General features: G+C 45.3%; 1 protein-coding gene across 1 annotated transcript; it reads left to right on the forward strand.

The window, feature by feature from the left end:
- Positions 1 to 312: 312 nt before the first annotated feature.
- LOC128702572 (uncharacterized) lies at positions 313 to 27,580 on the forward strand. The gene is made up of 9 exons (XM_070105274.1): positions 313 to 550; positions 730 to 788; positions 11,074 to 11,243; positions 17,530 to 17,701; positions 17,828 to 17,959; positions 22,980 to 23,024; positions 23,779 to 23,865; positions 25,891 to 26,047; positions 27,169 to 27,580. The coding sequence occupies exons 1-8, from the start codon at positions 406 to 408 to the stop codon at positions 26,005 to 26,007; spliced, it is 927 nt and encodes a 308-aa protein (XP_069961375.1). The 5' UTR covers positions 313 to 405; the 3' UTR covers positions 26,008 to 26,047; positions 27,169 to 27,580.

The following is a 27,580-nucleotide window of genomic DNA, read 5'->3' on the forward strand; positions in this document are numbered from 1 at the left end:
GATATACACTTCTCAGTGTATATACACTGTGATATACACTTCTCACTGTATGATCACTGAGAGATATACACATCTCAGGGTATATACACTGAGACATACATTTCTCAGTATATATACACTGAGAGATATACACATCTCAGTGTATATAAACTGTGATACACACACTCCTTGGTATATACGCACCAAGACGACATCTGTTCTTAAGAGTACATTTTCCCAATAGATAAACAATTATCTTTATTTTCCTACCCTCCTCCCCTTGGCACCCACCACTAATACCCCCTTGTGTACCCATTAAATACCCTGTCATGCCCTTGGAAGCCCTTGGATGCCCTTGGGAACAGAGTGACTGATATCCACCGCTAGACCCTGAGACTCGGTCAGTAGCCATCTTGCCCGGAAGACATGAAGAACACCGTCCTTATGTTCGTTGGCGTCCAGCTCCTGGCCCTCTCCCAGGGGCGCCTAGCTGGGCACCCAGCTGCTGGGATCGCCTCCTCCCAGCACTCCCAGAAGCTAGGACAGCAAGATGTCAACATTGATGGCATGGGTAAGGTATATATGATATCTCAGACTTCAGGTCAACGAGATTAGGTTTGATCAGAGGAGATGAGGCTAACTCCTCTTCCCCGAATCAAAAGCCCTTTCACCAGCCCCACTACACCAAATTATTATTAATATTATGATAATTATTATTATTATTATTATTATTATTATTATTATTTACAGAAACTACAATAGGACTGGCCACTGCTTACTATATGAGAGGGTTGATGTCCACCAGTTCTGTGAGTACTCCTGTTGCTCCTGTTGCTCCTGTTGTTCCTACAGTGGGTTTCTGTACCGTTACTGATGCTTCTGTTATTGTTGCTTCTGTTGTTAATACCGTTACCTCTGTTCTGTTATGTGTTAGATTTTGTTTCACTGTTATGCTGTTACTGTTCCTCCTGTTATGGAAATCCTGTTGCTTCTACTGTTTTTGTTACTGTTGGTTCTGTTGGTGGTTGGGTTTCTTTTAGTGTTGCTGATACTGCTGTTACCGTTTCTCCTGTTGACGGTAATTAACCTATATGTTGTTTTTCCGTTGTCGTTGTTGCCGTTTAAAGGTACTGTTGGTGCTGTTTTTCTGGTTTTCCCGTTGCATCTTTCTAGTTTAATCACTAATCTGTTTTACTAGTATATTCATTGCATCTGTTAGAATTTCTGTTGGGCACCCGTTAGAGTTTCCGTTGTTCATTAGCGAGGTGTTACCGTTGCTTCTACCGTTGTCAGTTCCCCTATTGTCAGTGTTTCCTAACGAGTCCTGTTTACCATTTTACGACGCTGTTATGTTACTGTTTTCCCCCTTACTGTTAGTACTGTTGTGCTAACAGTATATATCACAGAGTTTTTCCTGCGTTCCCTCTCTATATGCAGCAGTGAATTCCTTCAGCAACAAGGCCCATTTAGCCAATTAGTATTTCCCAAGCTTCGTCACTACAACAGACACTGTAAACGGCAGACACAATATCATCTACTCTTTTCAACCTGGAGTTTACCTGGAGAGAGTTTCGGGGGTCAACGCCCCCGCGGCCCGGTCTGTGACCAGGCCTCCTGGTGGATCAGCCCCTGATCAACCAGGCTGTTGCTGCTGGCTGCACGCAAACCAACGTACGAGCCACAGCCCGGCTGATCAGGAACTGACTTTAGGTGCTTGTCCAGTGCCAGCTTGAAGACTGCCAGGGGTCTGTTGGTAATCCCCCTTATGTGTGCTGGGAGGCAGTTGAACAGTCTCGGGCCCCTGACACTTATTGTATGGTCTCTTAACGTGCTAGTGACACCCCTGCTTTTCATTGGGGGGATGGTGCATCGTCTGCCAAGTCTTTTGCTTTCGTAGTGAGTGATTTTCGTGTGCAAGTTCGGTACTAGTCCCTCTAGGATTTTCCAGGTGTATATAATCATGTATCTCTCCCTCCTGCGTTCCAGGGAATACACTGGTGGCTAAAGCTCCCGCTTCACACACGGAGGGCCCGGGTTCGATTCCCGGCGGGTGGAAATTCCGACACGTTTCCTTACACCTGTTGTCCTGTTCACCTAGCAGCAAATAGGTACCTGGGTGTTAGTCGACTGGTGTGGGTCGCATCCTGGGGGACAAGATTAAGGACCCCAATGGAAATAAGTTAGACAGTCCTCGATGACGCACTGACTTTCTTGGGTTATCCTGGGTGGCTAACCCTCCGGGGTTAAAAATCCCAACGAAATCTTATCTTATCTTATCTTGTTACCTGGAGGGTACCTGGAGAGGGTTTCGGTGGTCAACGCCCCCGCGGCTTGGTTTGTGATCAGGCCTCATGGTGGATCAGGGTCTGATTAAACAGGTTGTTACTGCTGTCTGCATGCAAGCTGATGTATGAAGCACAGCCCGGTTGGTCAGGTACTGACTTTAGGTGCCTGTCCAGTGGCTTCTGGAAGACAGTCAGGGGTCTTGAAGACAGTCAGGGGTCTTGAAGACAGTCAGGGGTCTTGAAGACAACCAGGGGTCTTGAGCACAGCCAGGGGTCTTGAAGACAGTCAGGGGTCTTGAAGACAGTCAGGGGTCTTGAAGACAGTCAGGAGTCTTGAAGACAGGGGTCTTGAAGACAGTCAGGGGTCTTGAAGACAACCAGGGGTCTTGAAGACAGTCAGGGATCTTGAGCACAGCCAGGGGTCTTGAAGACAGTCAGGGGTCTTGAAGACAACCAGGGGTCTTGAGCACAGCCAGGGGTCTTGAAGACAGTCAGGGGTCTTGAAGACAACCAGGGGCCTTGAAGACAGCCAGGGGTCTTGAAGACAGCCAGGGGTCTTGAAGACAGTCACGGGTCTTGAAGACAGCCAGGGGTCTTGAAGATAACCAGGGGTCTTGAAGACAGCCAGGGGTCTTGAGCACAGCCAGGGGTCTTGAAGACAGTCAGGGGTCTTGAACACAGCCAGGGGTCTTGAAGACAGCCAGGGGTCTTGAAGACAGCCAGGGGTCTTGAAGACAGTCACGGGTCTTGAAGACAGTCAGGGGTCTTGAAGACAGCCAGGGGTCTTGAAGACAACCAGGGGTCTATTGGTAATCCCCCTTATGTATGCTGGGAGGCAGTTGAATAGTCTTGGGCCCCTGACACTTACTGTGTTGTCTCTTATCGTGCTAGTGACACCTCTGCTTTTCACTGGAGGAATGTTGCATCTCCTGTCGAATCTTTTGCTTTCATTGGGAGTGATTTTCGTGTGCAAGTTTGGTACTAGTTCCTCTAGGATTTTCCAAGTTTATATTATCATGTATCTCTCTCGCCTACTTTCTAGGGAGTACAGGTCAAGGACCTCCAACTATTCCCAGTAGTTTAGGTGCCTTATCGCGCTTATGCCGTGAAAGTTCTTTGTACACTCTCCAGGTGTGTAAAGTCGCCAGCCTTGAAGGAGGCAGTTAGTGTACAGCAATATTCCAGCCTAGAGAGCACAAGCGATTTGAAGAGAATCATCATGGGCTTGGCGTCCCTAGTTTTGAAGGTTCTCGTTATCCATCCTATCATTTTTCTAGCAGATGAGGTAGATACATTGTTGTCATCTTTGAGTTGAGATCCTGACATTATCACTCCCAGGTCCTTCACATTACTTTATCGCTCTATTGTATGGTTAGAATATGTCATATACCTGATACAGTTTTAATTTCCTAAAGTTTTACATATCTGAGTAGTTGAAATTTCTCCTCGTTGAACTTCATATTGTTTTGAGTGACCCATTACAAGATTTGGTTGATGTCCACTTGGAGTCTCACAGTGTCCTCACTGTCTCAGCTTCTCTCACACCTCTACAACACAATTATCCACTTGGAGTCTCACAGTGTCCTCACTGTCTCATCTGTTCTCACACCTCTACAACACAATTATCCACTTGGAGTCTCACAGTGTCCTCACTGTCTCAGCTTCTCTCACACCTCTACAACACAATTATCCTCAAAGATTTAAGTTATGCCATGAATTAAGGTAAGATCCTGGACTTCGTTTAGCTAAAACAGATTAAATAAATACGATAGTATTTATGGATAAAGTAGATTATAGGGGAGAATAACATATTAGAAGAGAGGGAGCTAACGTGCCTCTTAGAGAACCCCCATCCCCTGTGTTTTATACAGAAACTCACACAACGGACCGGGCTGAGGGGGCGTTGACCCCCTGAAACCCCCTCCAGGTATACCATTTAATTAACTACAAAGGTACAGTTAGTTTAATATGTTTATTGTGTACCCCATACCCATCCTGTGGGCGGCAGTCACCACATACCCATCCTGTGGGTGGTAGTCACCACATACCCATCCTGTGGGTGGTAGTTACCCCATACCCATCCTGTGGGCGGTAGTCACCACATACCCATCCTGTGGGCGGTAGTTGCCACATACCCATCCTGTGGGCGGTAGTTGCCACATACCCATCCTGTGGGTGGTAGTTGCCACATACCCATCCTGTGGGCGGTAGTTACCCTATACCCATCCTGTGGGTGGTAGTCACCCCATACCCATCCTGTGGGCGGTAGTCACCACATACCCATCCTGTGGGCGGTAGTCACCACATACCCATCCTGTGGGTGGTAGTTACCACATACCCATCCTGTGGGTGGTAGTCACCCCATACCCATCCTGTGGGCGGTAGTCACCACATACCCATCCTGTGGGTGGTAGTTACCCCATACCCATCCTGTGGGCGGTAGTCACCACATACCCATCCTGTGGGCGGTAGTCACCCCATACCCATCCTGTGGGCGGTAGTCACCCCATACCCATCCTGTGGGCGGTAGTTAAAAGATTACAGAGGTACATAATGGGTCCAGGGACTGTACCTCAACATTACAGAGAGACATAATGGGTCCAGGGACTGTACCTCAACATTACAGAGGTACATAATGGGTCCAGGGACTGTACCTCAACATTACAGAGGTACATAATGGGTCCAGGGACTGTACCTCAACATTACAGAGGTACATAATGGGTTCAGGGACTGAATCTCAACATTACAGAAGTACATAATGAGTCTAGTTACAGTACCTCAACATTACAGAGGTACATAATGAGTCCACTGACTGTACTTCAACATTACAGAGGTACATAATGGATCCAGGAACAGTACCTCAACATTACAGAGGTACCTAACGATCCAGGGACTGTATCTCAACATTACAGCGGTACATAATGGGTCCAGGGACTGTACCTCAACATTACAGAGGTACATAATGAGTCCAGGGACTGTACCTCAACATTACAGAGGTACATAATGAGTCCAGGGACTGTACCTCAACATTACAGAGGTACATAATGAGTCCAGGGACTGTACCTCAACATTACAGAGGTACATAATGGGTCCAGGGACTGTACCTCAACATTACAGAGGTGATGAATGGTTTTGAAAACCGACAAGTTGAAGATTGAGACACTTATGCGGCATATGGGAACCTTTATTCAGGAAACATTTCGCCACACAGTGACTTCATCAGTCCAATACAAAGCAGAAGGTGTAAGGAGAGGAGGAGGTTGAGGTAATCAGTCCCTCAACCTGGAGTCGATGTGTTCAGTCTATCAATCTTGTAGAAAGTACAGCACAGGGTCGTAGACGTGGCTTGTGTACTGTAGTGAGGTGAGGTGAAGCAGGAGGAGGCGGGGTCATAGTGGTACCATCCACTAGTCGAAGTAGTGAGGTGAGGTGAAGCAGGAGGAGGCGGGGTCATAGTGGTACCATCCACTAGTCGAAGTAGTGAGGTGAGGTGAAGCAGGAGGAGGCGGGGTCATAGTGGTACCATCCACTAGTCGAAGTAGTGAGGTGAGGTGAAGCAGGAGGAGGCGGGGTCATAGTGGTACCTGTAGTGATACTGGTCCTGTGGGAAGCAGCAGCAGGATAATACTGCACCACCTCTAGGGGCCCTTAACAACAACAACAGTTTGGTGTGTGTCATGGGCACCAACACATGGTGTGTGATTCTCTCCTACTTTATCCATTTATCAGCGATGCAGATTACATGGTGAGTTTAAATATGTGGCCTGTAGTTATAACTTTTCTCATGACATATGCAAGACATCACCATCCCTGTAGAAGCCATTATTAGATGTACTAGTCATTATATTTTGTTGTTGCAGAAGTACTACGAAGATTCTATGTTCAATAAAGCCTAGAGATAAGGCCTGTGTTTCTATCACAACAATTTATTGAACATAGAATCCTGGGCTACCTGGTGGTGATCCTGCGCTAGACTACATCACAACATGGAGCGTTTACTGAAACCTGAGAGGCTAGACTGTGACCCCAGCTTATCAACGGCTGCTCAGGAATGGAAGCACTGGTTTAAGACTTTCGAAAACTTCTTGGGAGCCCTTCCTAAAGAAGATCTAGATAAACTAAGTCTGCTCATCAATTTTGTGTCACCTAAGATATTTGAGGCTATTTCTGAGTGTAATACCTACGAAGATGCTATCAAAACCCTCAAGTCTCAGTATATTAAACCTACAAATGAAATCTTTGCACGCTATCGCCTTGCAACTCGCCGCCAGCAGATTGATGAGTCCTTAGAGGAATACTTTCAAGCACTGAAAATTTTAGGTAAGGACTGTCACTTCCAAGCAGTGACAGCTGCTCAGTATTGTGAAGAGTCCATCAGGGATGCTTTTATCAGTGGCCTGCAATCACCAATAATAAGGCAGCGTTTATTGGAGAATAAAACTCTCGACTTAGCCGCTGCCTTTGACCAGGCAAGAGCTCTAGATTCAGCCCAGAAGAATTCTGAAGTATACAGTACCACTCAGCCTTCTCGAGTGGTAAGTGCTGCAATTCCTGACCAAGACTCTTGCAATGAAGTTACTGGGGAACCTGCCTCAGTGACAGCAGCAGCAGGTACGGTGTGTTTCTTTTGTGGTTTTTCAAGACATCCACGTCCAAAGTGTCCTGCTCGTGAAGCAATGTGCCATAAATGCCACAAGAAAGGTCACTTTGCTAAAGTATGTCGTGCTAATGCATCAACAAGAGCTAGTGCCTCCACACATTCCAGTGATCATGCGACTCTAGCAACAGTGACTTCTGCGGCTACTCCAAATTCACTGTCAAAGGCAGTTGTGAAAGTATTCATCAAAGGAACAGAAGTAGATGGTCTTATTGATAGTGGCAGCTCAGAGAGTTTCATCAACCTTGACTTAGTTAAACGGCTCTCCTTGACTCTACATCACTCATCAGGTACCGTTTCCATGGCATCAACATCTCTCTCTATTCAGACCTTAGGGTTTTGTAAGGTAAATCTCAGAGTTAATGGAAAGGATTATCAAGATGTACATTTAGCTATTCTGCCACAACTGTGCTCTGATGTTATCCTTGGTCAGGACTTTCAGAAGCTGCATGGTAGTGTCACCTTAACATATGGAGGTGAACTGCCTCCTCTTGTTGTCTGTGGACTTAGCACTTTAAGGGTAGACCCACCAAAGCTGTTTGCAAATCTTACCGCGGATTGCCATCCTGTATCAGCTAAGTCACGCCGCTATTCTTATGAGGATCGGATGTTCATTGAGAAAGAAACTCAGAGGCTGCTGAAGGAGGGTATTATAGAACCGAGTGATTCCCCTTGGCGTGCACAGGTTGTTGTTGTTAAAGATGGTTATAGGAAACGGAGACTGGCTATCGATTACTCTGAGACAATCAACAAATTTACACTTCTTGATGGGTACCCTCTACCTCGAATTGACGATACAGTGAACAAAATTGCTCAGTACTACGTGTTTAGCACAATTGATCTGCAGAGTGCCTATCATCAAGTCCCTATAAGGAATGAAGATAAACCATACACATCGTTTCAGGCTAGTGATGGCCTGTATCAGTTTACCAGAGTCCCTTTTGGAGTCACCAATGGGGTAGCCTGCTTCCAACGAATTATGGATTCACTCATTCAGGAAGAGCAACTCATGGGAACCTACGCGTATTTAGATAATGTTACCATTTGTGGCAAGACCCAGGACGAACATGATGCAAACCTTGATAAGTTTTTGGAAGCCGCCAAGAAGAAAAATATCAGTTACAATGAGGAAAAGTGCACTTTTTCAACTAAAAGGCTTAGCATCCTTGGTTATGTAGTGGAAGGAGGTTCAATATTCCCAGACCCTGAACGACTACGACCTCTACGGGAACTTCCAATGCCTCAAGACAAAAAGTCACTCCGAAGAACTCTTGGTCTCTTTGCTTATTACTCACAATGGATCTACAACTATTCAAGTAAAGTCCGCCCATTGAGTGCTACCACATTTCCTGTGACAAAGGAAGCAGAAGCCGCTTTCCATACTCTCAAACAGGACATTGAAAACTCAGTAGTTCAAGCCATTGATGAGTCCCTACCATTCGAAGTGGAAACGGATGCATCTGACATTGCCATTGCTGCAGTCTTATCTCAGGCAGGACGACCAGTAGCCTTCTTTTCGAGAACTTTTCAAGGATCAGAGAAATGTTATGCTGCTGTAGAAAAGGAAGCCCAGGCCATCATAGAAGCAGTTCGCCACTGGAGGCATTATTTAACTGGTAGACATTTCACCATAAGGACTGACCAACGGTCCGTGATGTATATGTTCGACAAGAGGCACAAAAGTAGGATAAAGAATGACAAGATACTACGCTGGAGGATGGAACTATCGTGTTATGACTTTGATATTCTGTACCGACCGGGTCAAGAGAACATCTCACCTGATGCATTCTCTAGGTCCCACTGTGGAGCAGCATGTCATGATTTGCAATCACTCTCAGCTCTCCACAAGGCTTTGTGTCACCCAGGAGTTACACGCCTGTACCATTTTGTCAAATCAAAGAACATGCCCTACTCAGTGGAAGATGTGCGACAAGTGATCAGAGCATGCAGAGTATGTGCAGAGTGCAAGCCAAACTTTCATCAGCCAGAGAAGACTCATCTCATAAAATCCACCCAGCCTTTCGAAAGATTGAATATAGATTTCAAAGGACCTCTACCAAGCACAAATCAGAATAGGTCTTTCCTTAACATAGTAGATGAATATTCAAGGTTTCCCTTTGTATTCCCCTGTGCAAATATGGCTGCTTCAACTGTTATTAGTTGTCTTTCACAGTTGTTCTCTATTTTTGGTATGCCAGCTTATATCCATTCAGACAGGGGATCCTCGTTCATGAGTAACGAACTTCAGGAGTTTTTGGCTAGCAAAGGTATTGCCTGCAGCAGAACAACAAGCTACAACCCTCAAGGCAATGGTCAAGTGGAGCGGTTCAATGGTACTATATGGAAGGCAGTTACAATGACATTAAAGTCGCGCAATCTACCTGTTCAACACTGGCAAACTGTCCTACCTGATGCTCTTCACTCTATTAGATCACTGCTGTGCACAGCTACTAATGCAACCCCTCATGAAAGACTCCTCAACTATTCACGTCGTTCCTCTACGGGAGCCTCCGTGCCCACTTGGTTATGTCATCCTGGACCCGTTCTCCTGAAGAGTCACCGTAGGATGAACAAGACGGATCCTTTAGTGGAAGAGGTAGAGCTCCTGCAAGCTAATCCACATTACGCCCACATTCGCTACCAAAATGGTGAAGAGACTACAGTATCTACAAGACATTTAGCCCCAGTTGAAATCCCTATTAGTGTGGAATCTCAAGATACACCAATAGATGTGAAAGATGCTTCGTTTTCTCCTGGAAAGCCCCTTGAGACTACCCCTATGGAAATAGAGGATTCTGCTCCAGCAGTTAATCAAACCCCGCTGGAAAATATCGAACCTGGTGAAGAGGCTCAAGGGCTACGAAGGTCGGGACGTGTACGTCGCCCACCTAACAGTTTGGGAGATTACTGTCTCTGATATTTTAGAAGGGGGAGATTGTAGTGATACTGGTCCTGTGGGAAGCAGCAGCAGGATAATACTGCACCACCTCTAGGGGCCCTTAACAACAACAACAGTTTGGTGTGTGTCATGGGCACCAACACATGGTGTGTGATTCTCTCCTACTTTATCCATTTATCAGCGATGCAGATTACATGGTGAGTTTAAATATGTGGCCTGTAGTTATAACTTTTCTCTTGACATATGCAAGACATCACCATCCCTGTAGAAGCCATTATTAGATGTACTAGTCATTATATTTTGTTGTTGCAGAAGTACTACGAAGATTCTATGTTCAATAAAGCCTAGAGATAAGGCCTGTGTTTCTATCACAACAGTACCATCCACTAGTCGAAGTAGTGAGGTGAGGTGAAGCAGGAGGAGGCGGGGTCATAGTGGTACCATCCACTAGTCGAAGTAGTGAGGTGAGGTGAAGCAGGAGGAGGCGGGGTCATAGTGGTACCATCCACTAGTCGAAGTAGTCAGGTGAGGTGAAGCAGGAGGAGGCGGGGTCATAGTGGTACCATCCACTAGTCGAAGTAGGTCTTCGTCCAAACGTTGGACAAGTGTTGAAGACAGGCACCTAAAGTCAGTACTTGACCAGCTGGGCTGTGGCTCCTACGTCAGTTTATGTGCGGCCAGCAGTAACAGCCTGGTTCATCAGACCCTGATCCACCATGAGGCCTGGTCTCAGACCGAGCCGCGAGGGCGTTGACCCCCGAAAGTTTTTTCAGGTAAACTCCAGGTAACACTTACTGTACCTGTTGTCTTAGCAGTAAATAGGTACCTGGGTGTTAGTGGATTGTTGTGAGTGGCATCCTGGGGACATATCTCATACCTACATTTCCAGATATTCGACAAGGTCATCAACGTCCTAATCTCAACAAATCTGCCATTTCCAGATATTCGACAAGGTCATCAACGTCCTAATCTCAACAAATCTGCTATTTCCAGATATTCCACAAGGTCATCAACGTCCTAATCTCAACAAATCTGCCATTTCCAGATATTCGACAAGGTCATCAACGTCCTAATCTCAACAAATCTGCCATTTCCAGATATTCGACAAGGTCATCAACGTCCTAATCTCAACAAATCTGCTATTTCCAGATATTCCACAAGGTCATCAACGTCCTAATCTCAACAAATCTGCCATTTCCAGATATTCGACAAGGTCATCAACGTCCTAATCTCAACAAATCTGCCATTTCCAGATATTCGACAAGGTCATCAACGTCCTAATCCCAACAAATCCCAGTGATGACATTGACTACTTCCAAGTGATCAAGGAGAACGTGAAACAAGTGGCCGGGGACTACATAGACCAACACAACATGGACCAACTCGAGGTCTACAAGACCGATTTGGGCTACTTGCTACAGAGGTGACTACTATTCGTGTGTACATTGATGGTGTAGAGCTTTATTTGTACCTCTGTAGAGCTTTATAATGTACCTGTGCTAGAGCTTTACCGTTTGGCAGGTTAAATCACCACCACCAGATGTAGACCAAACGAAATGTAAACTTTGCCAGATGGACTATTGTCACACCTTGCGTCATTATGTACTGGAGTGCGTCACACCCTGCATCATTATGTACTGGAGTGCGTCACACCCTGCGTCATTATGTACTGGAGTGCGTCACACCCTGCGTCATTATGTACTGGAGTGCGTCACACCCTGACTTTGCTAGCTGTAAATAAAGCATTACCACATGTGTGTGTGTGTGTGTGTGTGTGTACTCACCTAGTTGTACTCACCTAGTTGAGGTTGCAGGGGTCGAGTCCAAGCTCCTGGCCCCGCCTCTTCACTGGTCGCTACTTGGTCACTCTCCCTGAACCATGAGCTTTATCATACCTCTGCTTAAAGCTATGTATGGATCCTGCCTCCACTACATCGCTTCCCAAACTATTCCACTTCCTGACTACTCTGTGGCTGAAGAAATACTTCCTAACATCCCTTTGATTCATCTGTGTCTTCAGCTTCCAACTGTGTCCCCGTGTTGCTGTGTCCAATCTCTGGAACATCCTGTCTTTGTCCACCTTGTCAATTCCTCTCAGTATTTTGTAAGTCGTTATCATGTCCCCCCTATCTCTCCTGTCCTCCAGTGTCGTCAGGTTGATTTCCCTTAACCTCTCCTCGTAGGACATACCTCTTAGCTCTGGGACTAGTCTTGTTGCAAACCTTTGCACTTTCTCTAGTTTCTTTACATGCTTGGCTAGGTGTGGGTTCCAAACTGGTGCCGCATACTCCAATATGGGCCTAACGTACACGGTGTACAGGGTCCTGAACGATTCCTTATTAAGATGTCGGAATGCTGTTCTGAGGTTTGCCAGGCGCCCATATGCTGCAGCAGTTATTTGGTTGATGTGCGCTTCAGGAGATGTGCCTGGTGTTATACTCACCCCAAGATCTTTTTCCTTGAGTGATGTTTGTAGTCTCTGGCCCCCTAGACTGTACTCCGTCTGCGGTCTTCTTTGCCCTTCCCCAATCCTCATGACTTTGCACTTGGTGGGATTGAACTCCAGGAGCAAGTTGCTGGACCAGGTCTGCAGCCTGTCCAGATCCCTTTGTAGTTCTGCCTGGTCTTCGATCGAGTGAATTCTTCTCATCAACTTCACGTCATCTGCAAACAGGGACACCTCAGAGTCTATTCCTTCCGTCATGTCGTTCACAAATACCAGAAACAGCACTGGTCCTAGGACTGACCCCTGTGGGACCCCGCTGGTCACAGGTGCCCACTCTGACACCTCGCCACGTACCATGACTCGCTGCTGTCTTCCTGACAAGTATTCCCTGATCCATTGTAGTGCCTTCCCTGTTATCCCTGCTTGGTCCTCCAGTTTTTGCACTAATCTCTTGTGTGGTACTGTGTACTCACCTATTTGTGGTTGCAGGGGTCGAGTCATAGCTCCTGGCCCCGCCTCTTCACTGACTGCTACTAGGTCCTCTCTCTCCCTGCTCCATGAGCTTTATCATACCTCGCCTTAAAACTATGTATGGTTCCCGCCTCCACTACTTCACTTTCTAGGCTATTCCACGGCCTGACTACTCTATGACTGAAGAAATACTTCCTAACATCCCTTTGATTCATCTGAGTCTTCAACTTCCAATTGTGACCTCTTGTGTCTGTGTCCCATCTCTGGAACATCCCATCTTTGGCCACCTCGTCTATTCCGCTCAGTATTTTATATGTCGTTATCATGTCTCCCCTGACCCTCCTGGCCTCCAGTGTCATCAGGCCGATTTCCCTCAACCTTTCTTCGTAGGACAATCCCCGTAGCTCTGGGACTAGTCTTGTTGCAAACCTTTGCACTTTCTCTAATTTCTTGACGTGCTTGACTAGGTGTGGATTCCAAACTGGTGCTGCATACTCCAGTATGGGCCTGACGTAAATGGTATACAGAGTCTTGAACGACTCCTTACTGAGGTATCGGAACGCTATCCGTAGGTTTGCCAGGCGCCCGTATGCTGCAGCAGTTATCTGATTGATGTGCGCCTCAGGAGATATGCTCGGTGTTATACTCACCCCCAGATCTTTTTCCTTGAGTGAGGTTTGCAGTCTTTGGCCATCTAAACTATATTGTGTCTGCGGTCTTCTTTGCCCTTCCCCAATCTTCATGACTTTGGATTTGGCAAGGTTGAACTCAAGGAGCCAGTTGCTGGACCAGGCTTGTAGCCTGTCCAGGTCTCTTTGTAGTCCTGCCTGATCCTCATCCGATTTGATTCTTCTCATTAACTTCACATCGTCCGCAAACAAGGACACTTCTGAGTCTATCCCTTCCGTTATGTCATTCACATATACCAAGAACAGCACAGGGCCTAGAACTGACCCCTGTGGAACCCCGCTTGTCACAGGCGCCCACTTTGACACCTCATCACGTACCATGACTCGTTGTTGCCTCCCTGTAAGGTATTCTCTTATCCATTGCAGTGCCTTTCCTGTTATGTGTGCTTGATCCTCTAGCTTTTGCAGTAACCTCTTGTGAGGAACTGTGTCGAAGGCCTTCTTGCAGTCCAAAAAAATGCAGTCGATCCACCCCTCTCTCTCTTGACTTACTTCTGTCACCTTGTCATAAAACTCTAATAGGTTTGTGACACAGGATTTTCCCTCCCTGAAACCATGCTGGTTGTCAATTATACACTTGTTTCTTTCCAGGTGCCCCACCACTCTCCTCCTGATGATCTTCTCCATGACCTTGCATACTATACACGTTATTGATACAGGTTTGTAGTTTAGTGCCTCATGTCTGTCTCCCTTTTTAAAAATTGGGACTACATTTGCCATCTTCCATACCTCAGGGAGTTGCCCAGTTTCAAATGATGTGTTGAAGATCTTTGTTAACGGTACACACAATATCTCTGCTCTCTCTTTAAGGACCCACGGAGAGATGTTGTCTGGTCCCACCGCCTTTGAGGTGTCAAGTTCGCATAGCAGCTTCTTCACCTCCTCCTTGGTTATATGTACCTCATCCAGCACTTGCTGGTGCACCCCCCTGCTCTGATTTCCTGGAGTCCTACTGGTTTCCTCTGTAAATACTTCTTTAAATCTCGTGTTGAGCTCCTGACATACCTCCCGGTCGTTTCTTGTGAATTCCCCATCACCCTTCCTCAGTCTGATTACCTGGTCCTTGACTGTTGTTTTCCTCCTGATGTGGCTGTACAACAGCTTCGGGTCAGTCTTGACTTTCGATGCTATGTCATTTTCGTATTGCCGCTGAGCCTCCCTTCTTATCTATGCATATTCGTTTCTGACTCTTCGGCTAATCTCTTTATTTTCCTGAGTTCTCTGTCTTCTGTACCTTTTCCATTCTCTAGTACACCTAGTTTTTGCCTCCCTATACCTTTGGGTGAACCAAGGACTCGTTCTGTTCTTCCCATTATTTCTGTTTCCCTTGGGAACAAACTTCTCCACTGCCTCCTTGCATTTTGTTGCCACATAGTCCATCATTTCTTGTACTGGTTTTCCTGTCAGTTCCCTCTCCCACTGAATGTCTTGAAAGAAGTTCCTCAAGCCTGAGTATTTCTCCCTTTAGTAGTTTGGTTTTCCCACCCTATTCCTGCTGCTCTCTCCACTTGGAGTTCAACTATGCAGTCGAAGCACAGAACCACATGATCACTAGCTCCCAGGGGCCTTTCATACATGATATCCTCGATGTCAGAACTACTCAAGGTGAATACAAGGTCCAGTCTTGCTGGTTCATCCTCTCCTCGCTCTCTGGTAGTGTCTCTAACATGTTGATGCATGAGGTTTTCCAGTACCACATCCATCATCTTGGCTCTCCATGTTTTGGGACCCCCATGGGGCTCCAGGTTTTCCCAGTCAATCTCCTTGTGATTGAAATCACCCATAACTAGTAACTTTGCTCCCCCCATGTGTGCTCTCCTGGCCACCTCGGCTAGTGTGTGGACCATTGCTCTGTTGCTCTCATCGTATTCTTCTCTTGGCCTCCTGCAGTTCTGTGGTGGGTTCTACATTACTGCAATTATCACCTTATGTCCCTCAGACTGGATTGTTCCTACTAAGTAGTCCCTTTCACCCGTGCCATCCATTCCTTCCATTTTCTCAAACCCCCACTGGTTTTTAATGAGCAGTGCATCTCCTCCTCCCCCTCTCCTCCCTGTCTTTCCTGAGGATTTGATATCCGGATGGAAAGTTTGAATCTGTTATTATTCTAGTGAGTTTTGTTTCTGTGAGTGCTATTATGTCTGGGGATGTCTCCTTGATTCTTTCGTGCCACTCCTCATGCTTATTTGTTATTCCATCTGCATTTGTATACAACACCTTCAACTTCTTTTCTAAGATTGTGGTCTGGGAGGTATATTGGGGTTGGGGAAGTGGGAGACCTGGTAAGGAACTATGGGTGGTTGCTGTGGGGGTGGAGTTTGTAATGCAGTGGGTGGGGGCATTGGATGTGGCATGGGTGTTTTGGTTTAGAGTGTTTGGTTGCACTGGGGTTGACCTGGTTGGGAGGCTTCTATAGGAAGTTGTGAGGGAGGCTGTATTTGATCTTCCTGTGTCTGGGATCTCCTGTCTGTCTTCTCCATCCCCTCTCTTTCCTCCTTTCGCCTTTGTACCATCTCTCTCTGTTTCTGCCTTTCTGCTTGTGTTCTGTCGCGGTCGAGATACACCTTCCTGTATGCCGTCATGTCCCTTAATCGTGCTTTCTCCTGCAGGATCCTGTTCCGAGTCGATTCTGCCTTGAAGGTCACTTTCACTGGCCAGGTTCTTTTTTTTACAAACCCCCTATTATCCGAAAATTTTCCAGGTGATTCTTGTCGTCTTCTCCTATTGCTTTCATGATGCTTTCAATTGTTTTTTTTTTCCCTTGTTTTCTTGCTTCATATGTTTCCCCTTCAACTTCCTGGAGCCCATACACAAAGACTGACCTCACCCTTTCATTCTCCCACTGCATATCCCTGTGTATCCCCTCATTCAATTCGATTTCCTCCATTGCAGCTTTCCTTTCTTCAGTTTCACTAGCTAATGTACTTGGGCTCAGTGGCCTGTCATTTTCCCTTCTCGGCTTTCCCTGGACTCTGCTGTGGTCTGTTAGGGCCTCCACATATAGCTTAGCTCTTTCATTTACTACAGTCTCCACTGATTGAGCTTCTACATGCAGTTTTGCTCCTTCTTTCCCTACAGTCCCCTTATTTGTGGCTAAGGCAGCAGTCTCTGTTGTCAATCCCAAAATGTTCTTTAGTTCTTTAGGCTGTTTCAGATTTTTCAGTTCCTCTTCTAAACTCTGTATCCTGGCCTCTGCTGCTTTGACTTGCACCTCCCACTTCCTGCTTTCCATGTCTAACCTCTCTTCTATTCTCATGCTAAGTTCTTCTAGTTTCTTTTCCCATTCATGTGTGTGTGTGTGTGTGTGTGTGTGTGTGTGTGTGTGTGTGTGTGTGTGTGTGTGTGGTGTGTGTGACTCAACAATCAATATTTGCACCAATAACTCACTACAGTTGTGACCGGGTGTGGAAGTGTGAATTGCTCATTACTCTATAATTTGTTCATGATTGTAGCCATGTATAAACGTAAGTAACCATTCTTACAGTATTCATTACCTTTATAACTTGTGAGTTCATTACCTTTGTAACTTGTGAGTTCATTACCTTTGTAACTTGTGAGTTCATTACCTTTGTAACTTGTGAGTTCATTACCTTTGTAAATTGTGAATTCATAACCTCTGTAACTTGCTCAGCTATCAAAACTTTGGAGTCCAGTCCCTGGACCAATTATGTACCTTTGTAATCTTTTGACTACCGCCCACAGGATGGGTATGGGGTGACTACCGCCCACAGGATGGGTATGTGGTGACTACCGCCCACAGGATGGGTATGGGGTGACTACCGCCCACAGGATGGGTATGGGGTGACTACCGCCCACAGGATGGGTATGGGGTGACTACCGCCCACAGGATGGGTATGGGGTGACTACCGCCCACAGGATGGGTATGGGGTGACTACCGCCCACAGGATGGGTATGGGGTGACTACCACCCACAGGATGGGTATGTGGTGACTACCGCCCACAGGATGGGTATGAGGTGCATAATAAACATATTAAACTAAAAACTAAACCACGAGGCCTGGTCACAGACCGGGCCACGGGGGCGTTCACCCCCGAAACCTCTCCAGATATACTTATATACTAATTTAGTTATGTACTAACCAGGTACTACGAATCACCAGTAGACAGCACCACTTACCCAGACAAGAACATTGTTGCCAACTCTCTTTCCACGTCCATCGTTGCCAATCGTTACCTGGTGGAAGCTGGGGAGAGACCTGAGTCTATGATCATTCACTTTTCTGATATAGCATCCATTCACATCCTTATTCTCAAGGTCAGACTCAAGCAGCAAGTTTGTTATCTAGGTTAGACTTTAATAATGATAATCATAATAACAATTATCATAATAATCTTCTGCCAGGATGCAGTAATGATAATTATCATTCTTATCATCTGGCAGGATGCTGCGGAGACGTACAGTAGCCCAGATGTCATCTCCCGCTGGTGGGTCGACCTCAATGATCAACTTGCACATTACATCGATCATGGTCGTCGACTCCAGGATGATGTAGTGGACTGGAGGAATGATATGGTAGGTACCAGAACCCTGGCATGATGATGTAGTGGACTGGAGGAATGATATGGTAGGTACCAGAACCCTGGCATGATGATGTAGTGGACTGGAGGAATGATATGGTAGGTACCAGAACCCTGGCATGATGATGTAGTGGACTGGAGGAATGATATGGTAGGTACCAGAACCCTGGCATGATGATGTAGTGGACTGGAGGGATGATATGGTAGGTACCAGAACCCTGGCATGATGATGTAGTGGACTGGAGGAATGATACGGTAGGTACCAGAACCCTGGCATGATGATGTAGTGGACTGGAGGAATGATACGGTAGGTACCAGAACCCTGGCATGATGATGTAGTGGACTGGAGGAATGATACGGTAGGTACCAGAACCCTGGCATGATGATGTAGAGGACTGGAGGAATGATATGGTAGGTACCAGAACCCTGGCATGATGATGTAGTGGACTGGAGGGATGATATGGTAGGTACCAGAACCCTGGCAGGATGATGTAGAGGACTGGAGGGATGATATGGTAGGTACCAGAACCCTGGCAGGATGATGTAGAGGACTGGAGGGATGATATGGTAGGTACCAGAACCCTGACATGATGATGTAGTGGACTGGAGGGATGATATGGTAGGTACCAGAACCCTGGCATGATGATGTAGTGGACTGGAGGAATGATACGGTAGGTACCAGAACCCTGGCATGATGATGTAGTGGACTGGAGGAATGATACGGTAGGTACCAGAACCCTGGAGGATGATGTAGTGGACTGGAGGGATGATATGGTAGGTACCAGAACCCTGGCATGATGATGTAGTGGACTGGAGGAATGATACGGTAGGTACCAGAACCCTGGCATGATGATGTAGTGGACTGGAGGGATGATATGGTAGGTACTGGAGGGATGATATGGTAGGTACCAGAACCCTGGCAGGATGATGTAGTGGACTGGAGGGATGATATGGTAGGTACCAGAACCCTGGCAGGATGATGTAGTGGACTGGAGGGATGATATGGTAGGTACCAGAACCCTGGCATGATGGATGGGCTCTCTCTTTATCATCCGAGAGTCTTTGTGGAATACTGGGATGATTTTAGGCTAAAATTAAAGGAACTTAGGTTGCATTTAAGTTCTAGATGGTGTACTATCATGCTAGTATATTATGTCTGTACTCGCCTAATTGTAGTTGCAGGGGTCGATTCATAGCTTCTAGCCCCGCCTCTTCACTGGTCGCTACTAGGTCACTCTAAACCATACCCCCGGCCGGGATTGAACCCGCGGTCATAGAGTCTCAAAACTCCAGCCCGTCGCGTTAGCCACGTTAGGTCACTCTCCCTGCTCCATGAACTTTATCTATCTAGGCTGGAATATTGCTGCACACTAACAGCACCTTTCAAGGCAGGTGAAATTGCTGACCTAGAAAATGTACAGAGAACCTTCACGGCGCGCATAACGGAGATAAAACACCTCAATTACTGGGAGCGCTTGAGGTTCCTAAACCTGTATTCCCTGGAACGTAGGCGGGAGAGATACATGATTATATACACCTGGAAAATCCTAGAGGGACTAGTACCGAACTTGCTCACGAAAATCACTCACAACGAAAGCAAAAGACTTGGCAGACGATGCAACATCCCCCCAATGAAAAGCAGGGGTGTCACTAGCACGTTAAGAGACCATACAATAAGTGTCAGGGGCCCGAGACTGTTCAACTGCCTCCCAGCATACATAAGGGGGATTACCAACAGATCCCTGGCAGTCTTCAAGCTGGCACTGGACAAGCACCTAAAGTCGGTTCCTGACCAGCCGGGCTGTGGCTCATACGTTGGTTTGCGTGCAGCCAGCAGTAACAGCCTGGTTGATCAGGCTCTGATCCACCAGGAGGCCTGGTCACAGACCGGGCCACGGGGGCGTTGACCCCCGGAACTCTCTCCAGGTAAACTCCAGGTATGTATGGTTCCTACCTCCACCACCTCCCTTTCCAGACTACTACTTCCGGACTACTCTGTGGCTGAAGAAATACTTCCTAACATCCCTGTGATTCATCTGTGTCTTCAACTTCCAATTGTGTCCCCTTGTTGCTGTGTCCCATCTCTGGAACATCCTGTCTCTGTCCACCTTGTCAATTCCTCGCAGTATTTTATATGTCGTTATCATGTCTTCCCTGTCTCTTCTGTCCTCCAGTGTAGTCAGGTCGATTTTCCTTAACCTCTTCTCCTCATAATACTAGTCTTGTTGCAAGCCTTTGCACTTTCTCTTAATTTCTTGACGTGCTTGCCCAGGTGTGGGTTCCAAACTGGTGCTGCATACTCAAGTATGGGCCTAACGTACACGGTGTACAGAGTCTTGAACGATTCTTTGGCTAAGATGTTGGAATGCTGTTCTGAGGTTTGCTAGGCGCCCATATGCTGCAGCAGTTATTTGGTTGATGTGCACTTCAGGAGATGTGCCTGGTGTTATACTCACCCCCAGATCTTTTTCTTTGAGTGAGGTTTGTAGTCTCTGGCCCCCTAGACTGTACTCGGCCTGTGGTCTTCTTTGTCCTTCCTTGATCTTCATGACTTTGCACTTGGTGGGATTGAACTCCAGGAGCCAGTTTCTAGACCAGGCCTGCACCCTGTCCAGATCCCTTTGTAGTCCTGCTTGGTCCTCCTCCGATTGAATTCTCCTCATTAACTTCACATGGTCTGCAGAGACACTTCTGAGTCTATTCCTTCCGTCATGTCGTTCACAAATACCATAAACAGCACTGGTCCTAGGACTGACCCCTGTGGGACCCCGCTGGTCACAGGTGCCCACTCTCACACCTCGCCACGTACCATGACTCGCTGCTGTCTTCCTGACAAGTATTCCCTGATCCATTGTAGTGCCTTCCCTGTTATCCCTGCTTGGTCCTCCAGTTTTTGCACTAATCTCTTGTGTGGAACTGTGTCAAACGCCTTCTTGCAGTCCAAGAAAATGCAGTGTACCCACCCCTCTCTCTCTTGTCTTATTGCCATCACCCTGTCATAGAACTCCAGTAGGTTTGTGACACAGAATTCCCCGTCTCTGAATCCGTGCTGATTGATGCAAATAAGCTCATTCCTGTGTACTATCATGCTAGTATATTATTATGCTAGTACTCACCTAATTCACCTAATTGTACTCACCTAATTGTGGTTTCAGGGGTTGAGACTCAGCTCCTGGCCCTGCCTCTTTACTGACCACTACTGGGTCCTCCCTCTCCCTGCTCCATGAGCTTTATCATAACTCGTCTTAAAACTATGTGTAGTTCCTGCCTCCACTACACCGCTTGCCAGACTATTCCACTTCCTAACAACTCTGTGACTAAAGAAATACTTCCTAACATCCCTTTGACTCATCTGAGTCTTCAGTTTCTAATTGTGACCCCTTGTTTCTATGTCCTATCCCTGGAGCATCCTGTCTCTGTCCACCTTGTCTATTCCATGCAGTATTTTGTATGTTGTTATCATGTCTCCCTTGACCCTAATGTCCTCCAGTGTCGTCAGACTAATTTCCTTTAACCTTTCTTCATAGGACATTCCCCTTAGCTCTGGAACTAGCCTTGTTGCAAACCTTTGCACTTTCTCTAATTTCTTGACGTGCTTGACCAGGTGTGGGTTCCAAACTGGTGCTGCGTACTCCAGTATGGGCCTGACGTACACAGTGTATAAAGTCTTGAACGATTCCTTACAGAGGTACCGGAATGCTATTCTCAGGTTTGCCAGGCACCCATATGCTGCAGCAGTTATCTGGTTATTATACTCGGTATTATACTCACTCCAAGATCTTTCTCCTTGAGTAAAGTTTGCAGCCTTTGGCCACCTAGCCTATACTCTGTCCACGGTCTTCTTTGCCCTTCTCCAATCTTCATGACTTTGCATTTGGCGGGGTTAAATTCTAGGAGCCAGTTGCTGGACCACGCATCCAGCCTGTCCAGGTCTCTTTGTAGACCTGTCTGGTCCACGTCTGATTTAATTCTCCTCATTAACTTCACATTATCTGCAAACAGGGACAGTTCTGAGTCTATCCCTCCTGTCATGTTGTTCACATATACCAAGACTAGCACAGGTCCCAGGACTGACCCCTGTGGGACCCCGCTCGTCACAGGCGCCCACTGTGATACCTCATCACAGACCATGACTCGCTGTTGCCTCCCTGTTAGGTATTCTCTGATCCATTGCAGTGCCCTTCCTGTTATATGTGCCTGTTCCTCTAGCTTCTGTACTAATCTCTTGTGAGGAACTGTGTCGAAGGCCTTCTTGCAGTCCAAGAAAATCCAGTCAACCCACTCCTCCCTCTCATTTCTTACTTCAGTTACCTTGTCATAAAACTCCAGTAGGTTTGTGACACAGGATTTGCCTTCCATGAATCCATGCTGTCTGTCGTTTATCTTGTTCCGTTCCAGGTGCTCCACCACTCTCCTCCTGATAATCTTCTCCATGACTTTGCATACTCTACACGTCAGTGACACTGATCTGCAATTCAGTGCTTCATTTCTGTCTCCTATCTTAAAGATGGGAACTACATTTGCTTTCTTCCATACTTCAGGTAGTTGCCCAGTTTCAAGTAAAATGTTGAAGATTTTGGCTAGTGGTACACGTAGTGTCTCTGCTCTCTCTCTAGTGTACTATCATGCATGTATGTTATCAGTCTAGTATTATTATTATTATTATTATTAAATATTCTCCGGTATTCTCCCGGCCCGGGCCTTTTCCAAGTGGTGGCCCGGCCTTGGCTCCCTCTTTAGGGAGTGTCTGAGACCTAAGTCTCCCATGGGAGGAGGCACAAGTACCTCCTCATCTTTGGGACCAACTGTCCCCAGGCCTAGCCACAAGCTAGGCCTCTCTGGTCTGCCATCCCCGCCCCAAGGGGGCTAATGGGAATGACAGTCTTATGAGCTAAAGGCTCGGGCTCAGGCACCTACCCTACCCTAGAAGGGCTGGGCATGGTGTCCATGTAGTATATTATAGTTATAGTATATTATCATACCAGTATATTATACCAGTATATTATTCTCCACAGATGTCATGTGACTATAATGAGGGTAATAAATACGACACCTGGACAGTGAGTAACTCTGCTATTGTTTTTAATGGGTAACTCTGCTATTGTTTTTAATGGGTAACTCTGCTATTGTTTTTAATGGGTAACTCTGCTATTGTTTTTAATGGGTAACTCTGCTATTGTTTTTAATGGGTAACTCTGCTATTGTTTTTAATGGGTAACTCTGCTATTGTTTTTAATGGGTAACTCTGCTATTGTTTTTAATGGGTAACTCTGCTATTGCTTTTAATGGGTAACTCTGCTATTGTTTTTAATAGGTAACTTTGCTATTGTTTCTAATGGGTAACTCTGCTATTGTTTCTAATGGGTAACTCTGCTATTGTTTTTAATGGGTAACTTTGCTATTGCTTTTAATGGGTAACTCTGCTATTGTTTTTAATGGGTAACTTTGCTATTGTTTTTAATGGGTAACTCTGCTATTGTTTTTAATGGGTAACTTTGCTATTGCTTTTAATGGGTAACTCTATTTTTTTAATGGGTAACTCTGCTATTGTTTTTAATGGGTAACTTTGCTATTGCTTTTAATGGGTAACTCTGCTATTTTTTTTAATGGGTAACTCTGGTATTGTTTTAATGGGTAACTCTGGTATTGTTTTAATGGGTAACTCTGGTATTGTTTTAATGGGTAACTCTGGTATTGTTTTAATGGGTAACTCTGGTATTGTTTTAATGGGTAACTCTGGTATTGTTTTAATGGGTAACTCTGGTATTGTTTTAATGGGTAACTATAGAATACAAGAGAGGTGCCTTGTTCCAGGTGACGGACCAGGTGGCACAGGTGGTGGACGTGTGCACGCAGGTGCACAACACTCACAGTTGTGATGATCACTGCCAGGCATACCAGGTGAGTATCTATCACCTTGTATATAACCCACAGGAAGGCTGCATAAAGAATTTCAGGCCTTTCAGGTCGAAACGTCATCAGACGCTAAATGATTAACTGGGAAATTTTGGGAATCTAAGGAGAATCCGATGCTGTATATAATGTATATCTCACAGCTAGTAAACAAAATGAGGCCTTTCACGGAAACGTCGTCAGATGCTAAGGAATTAACTAGGGAATTATGAGAATTTAACGAGAATCTGATCGTGTATGTGACCCATGGGAATGTTATATTGTGAGTTATTAACAAAGGTAAATTATTGTAGGTTTTAACTATTATGTCTCTTCGCATGTCTCTTCGCATGTCTCTTCATGTCTCTTCATGTCTCTTCATGTTTTCCTCTTGTGTCTATTTTACCCATATGTCTATTTTACCCAAATGATGTCTATTTTACCCATATCATGTCGATTTTACCCATATCATGTCTTCTAATCCTGTTATCATGTCTTCTAATCTTGTTATCATGTCTACCCATATCATGTCTTCTAATCGTGTTATCATGTCTTCTAATCCTGTTATCATGTCTTCTAATCCTGTTATCATGTCTTCTAATCCTGTTATCATCTCCTCTAATCCTGTTATCATGTCTTCTAATCGTGTTATCATGTCTTCTAATCCTGTTATCATGTCTTCTAATCCTGTTATCATCTCCTCTAATCCTGTTATCATGTCTTCTAATCGTGTTATCATGTCTTCTAATCCTGTTATCATGTCTTCTAATCTTGTTATCATGTCTTCTAATCCTGTTATCATGTCTTCTAATCCTGTTATCATGTCTTCTAATCCTGTTATCATGTCTTCTAATCGTGTTATCATGTCTACCCATATCATGTCTTCTAATCCTGTTATCATGTCTTCTAATCGTGTTATCATGTCTTCTAATCGTGTTATCATGTCTTCTAATCCTGTTATCATGTCTTCTAATCCTGTTATCATGTCTTCTAATCCTGTTATCATGTCTTCTAATCCTGTTATCATGTCTTCTAATCCTGTTATCATGTCTTCTAATCCTGTTATCATCTCCTCTAATCCTGTTATCATGTCTTCTAGTCCTGTTATCATGTCTTCTAAGCCTGCTATCATGTCTTCTAATCCTGTTATCATGTCTTCTAATCCTGTTATCATGTCTTCTAATCCTGTTATCATGTCTTCTAATCCTGTTATCATGTCTTCTAATCCTGTTATCATCTCCTCTAATCCTGTTATCATGTCTTCTAATCCTGTTATCATGTCTTCTAAGCCTGCTATCATGTCTTCTAATCCTGTTATCATGTCTTCTAATCCTGTTATCATGTCTTCTAATCCTGTTATCATGTCTTCTAAGCCTGCTATCATGTCTTCTAATCCTGTTATCATGTCTTCTAATCCTGTTATCATGTCTTCTAATCCTGCTATCATGTCTTCTAATCCTGTTATCATGTCTTCTAATCCTGTTATCATGTCTTCTAATCCTGTTATCATGTCTTCTAATCCTGTTATCATGTCTTCTAATCCTGTTATCATGTCTTCTAATCCTGTTATCATGTCTTCTAATCCTGTTATCATGTCTTCTAATCCTGTTATCATGTCTTCTAATCCTGTTATCATGTCTTCTAATCCTGTTATCATCTCCTCTAATCCTGTTATCATGTCTTCTAATCCTGCTATCATGTCTTCTAATCCTGTTATCATGTCTTCTAATCCTGTTATCATGTCTTCTAATCCTGTTATCATGTCTTCTAATCCTGTTATCATGTCTTCTAATCCTGTTATCATGTCTTCTAATCCTGTTATCATCTCCTCTAATCCTGTTATCATGTCTTCTAATCCTGTTATCATCTCCTCTAATCCTGTTATCATGTCTTCTAATCCTGTTATCATCTCCTCTAATCCTGTTATCATGTCTTCTAATCCTGCTATCATGTCTTCTAACCCTGTTATCATGTCTTCTAATCCTGTTATCATGTTTTCTAACCCTGTTATCATGTCCCCTCTACCGTTAACAGATCACCATGAACAGAGAGGTCTCTCTCTTCGTCTGGGATTACATGGGTAAATCCCTCAGAGAATGGGAGATTTTAAAAATTAAGACATCCCAGATGGCTGCCAGGGTAACTGCTTAAATCCTGCCCTGGGATTTATCCTGCCTTGGGATTTTGATTGGTAAGTAACCGTCAGCTTCAAGGTAATTGTTTAAATCCTGCCTAGGATTGATCTTCACCTAGATTTACCGAGTCCTGGATTTATCCTGACTAGGGTTTATCCTGCCCAGGATTGATCCTGCCCAGGACTTATCCTACCTAGGATTTATCCTGCCCAGGATTGATCTTGCACAGGACTTACCCTACCTAGGATTTATCCTGCCCAGGATTGATCTTGCACAGGACTTATCCTACCTAGGATTTATCCTGCCCAGGATTGATCTTGCACAGGACTTACCCTACCTAGGATTTATCCTGCCCAGGATTGATCTTGCACAGGACTTACCCTACCTAGGATTTATCCTGCCCAGGATTGATCTTGCACAGGACTTACCCTACCTAGGATTTATCCTGCCCAGGATTGATCTTGCACAGGACTTACCCTACCTAGGATTTATCCTGCCCAGGATTGATCTTGCACAGGACTTACCCTACCTAGGATTTATCCTGCCCAGGATTGATCTTGCACAGGACTTACCCTACCTAGGATTTATCCTGCCCAGGATTGATCTTGCACAGGACTTACCCTACCTAGGATTTATCCTGCCCAGGATTGATCTTGCACAGGACTTATCCTACCTAGGATTTATCCTGCCCAGGATTGATCTTGCACAGGACTTACCCTACCTAGGATTTATCCTGCCCAGGATTGATCTTGCACAGGACTTATCCTACCTAGGATTTATCCTGCCCAGGATTGATCCTGCCCAGGACTTACCCTACCTAGGATTTATCCTGCCCAGGATTGATCTTGCACAGGACTTACCATACCTAGGATTTATCCTGCCCAGGATTGATCTTGCACAGGACTTATCCTACCTAAGATTTATCCTGCCCAGGATTTATCCTGCCTATTTGCCATAGTTGAATTGTCCCATCATAGTCACTGTACCACTGTACCATTGTACCACTGTACCACTGTACCACTGTACCAGTAATGATAGTTGTATATATATATATATATATATATATATATATATATATATATATATATATATATATATATATATATATATATATATATATATATATATATATCAACATAATGAAGAAGGCTTGAAGAATGTGTATGATCCATGGCAGGATAAGGGAAGGATCATGGCAGGAAGGATCATGGCAGGAAGGACCATGGCAAGATCATGGCAGGATGATGGCACTAAGGACTATATCAAGATCATGGAAGGATCATGGCAGGAAGGATCATGGCAGTAAGGATCATGGCAGTAAGGATCATGGCAGGATGATGGCAGGATCATGGCAGGAAGGACTATGGCAAGATCATGGCAGGAAGGACCATGGCAGGAAGGACTATGGCAAGATCATGGCAGGATGATGGCAGGAAGGATGATGGCAGGAAGGATCATGGCAGGAAGGATCATGGCAGGAAGGATCATGGCAGGAAAGAACTATACCAGTAACCATGGATAATGGCGGCACAGACATACCATCTCTGTATACTGTCTTCACTAGTTTAATAAAACACTTAAAATAACAA

Source organism: Cherax quadricarinatus, chromosome 98 (genome assembly GCF_038502225.1).
Source record: "Cherax quadricarinatus isolate ZL_2023a chromosome 98, ASM3850222v1, whole genome shotgun sequence".
In the NCBI taxonomy this organism is placed as follows: Eukaryota; Metazoa; Arthropoda; class Malacostraca; order Decapoda; family Parastacidae; genus Cherax; species Cherax quadricarinatus.

Bases quoted from the DNA above. Each gene is read 5' to 3' on its own strand.
- LOC128702572 (XM_070105274.1), top strand. From the start codon at position 406: ATGAAGAACACCGTCCTTATGTTCGTTGGCGTCCAGCTCCTGGCCCTC. The intron at 11,244-17,529 runs GTGACTACTATT...TGTACTAACCAG, and splicing joins TTGGGCTACTTGCTACAGAG to GTACTACGAATCACCAGTAG. The intron at 17,702-17,827 runs GTCAGACTCAAG...ATCATCTGGCAG, and splicing joins TTCACATCCTTATTCTCAAG to GATGCTGCGGAGACGTACAG.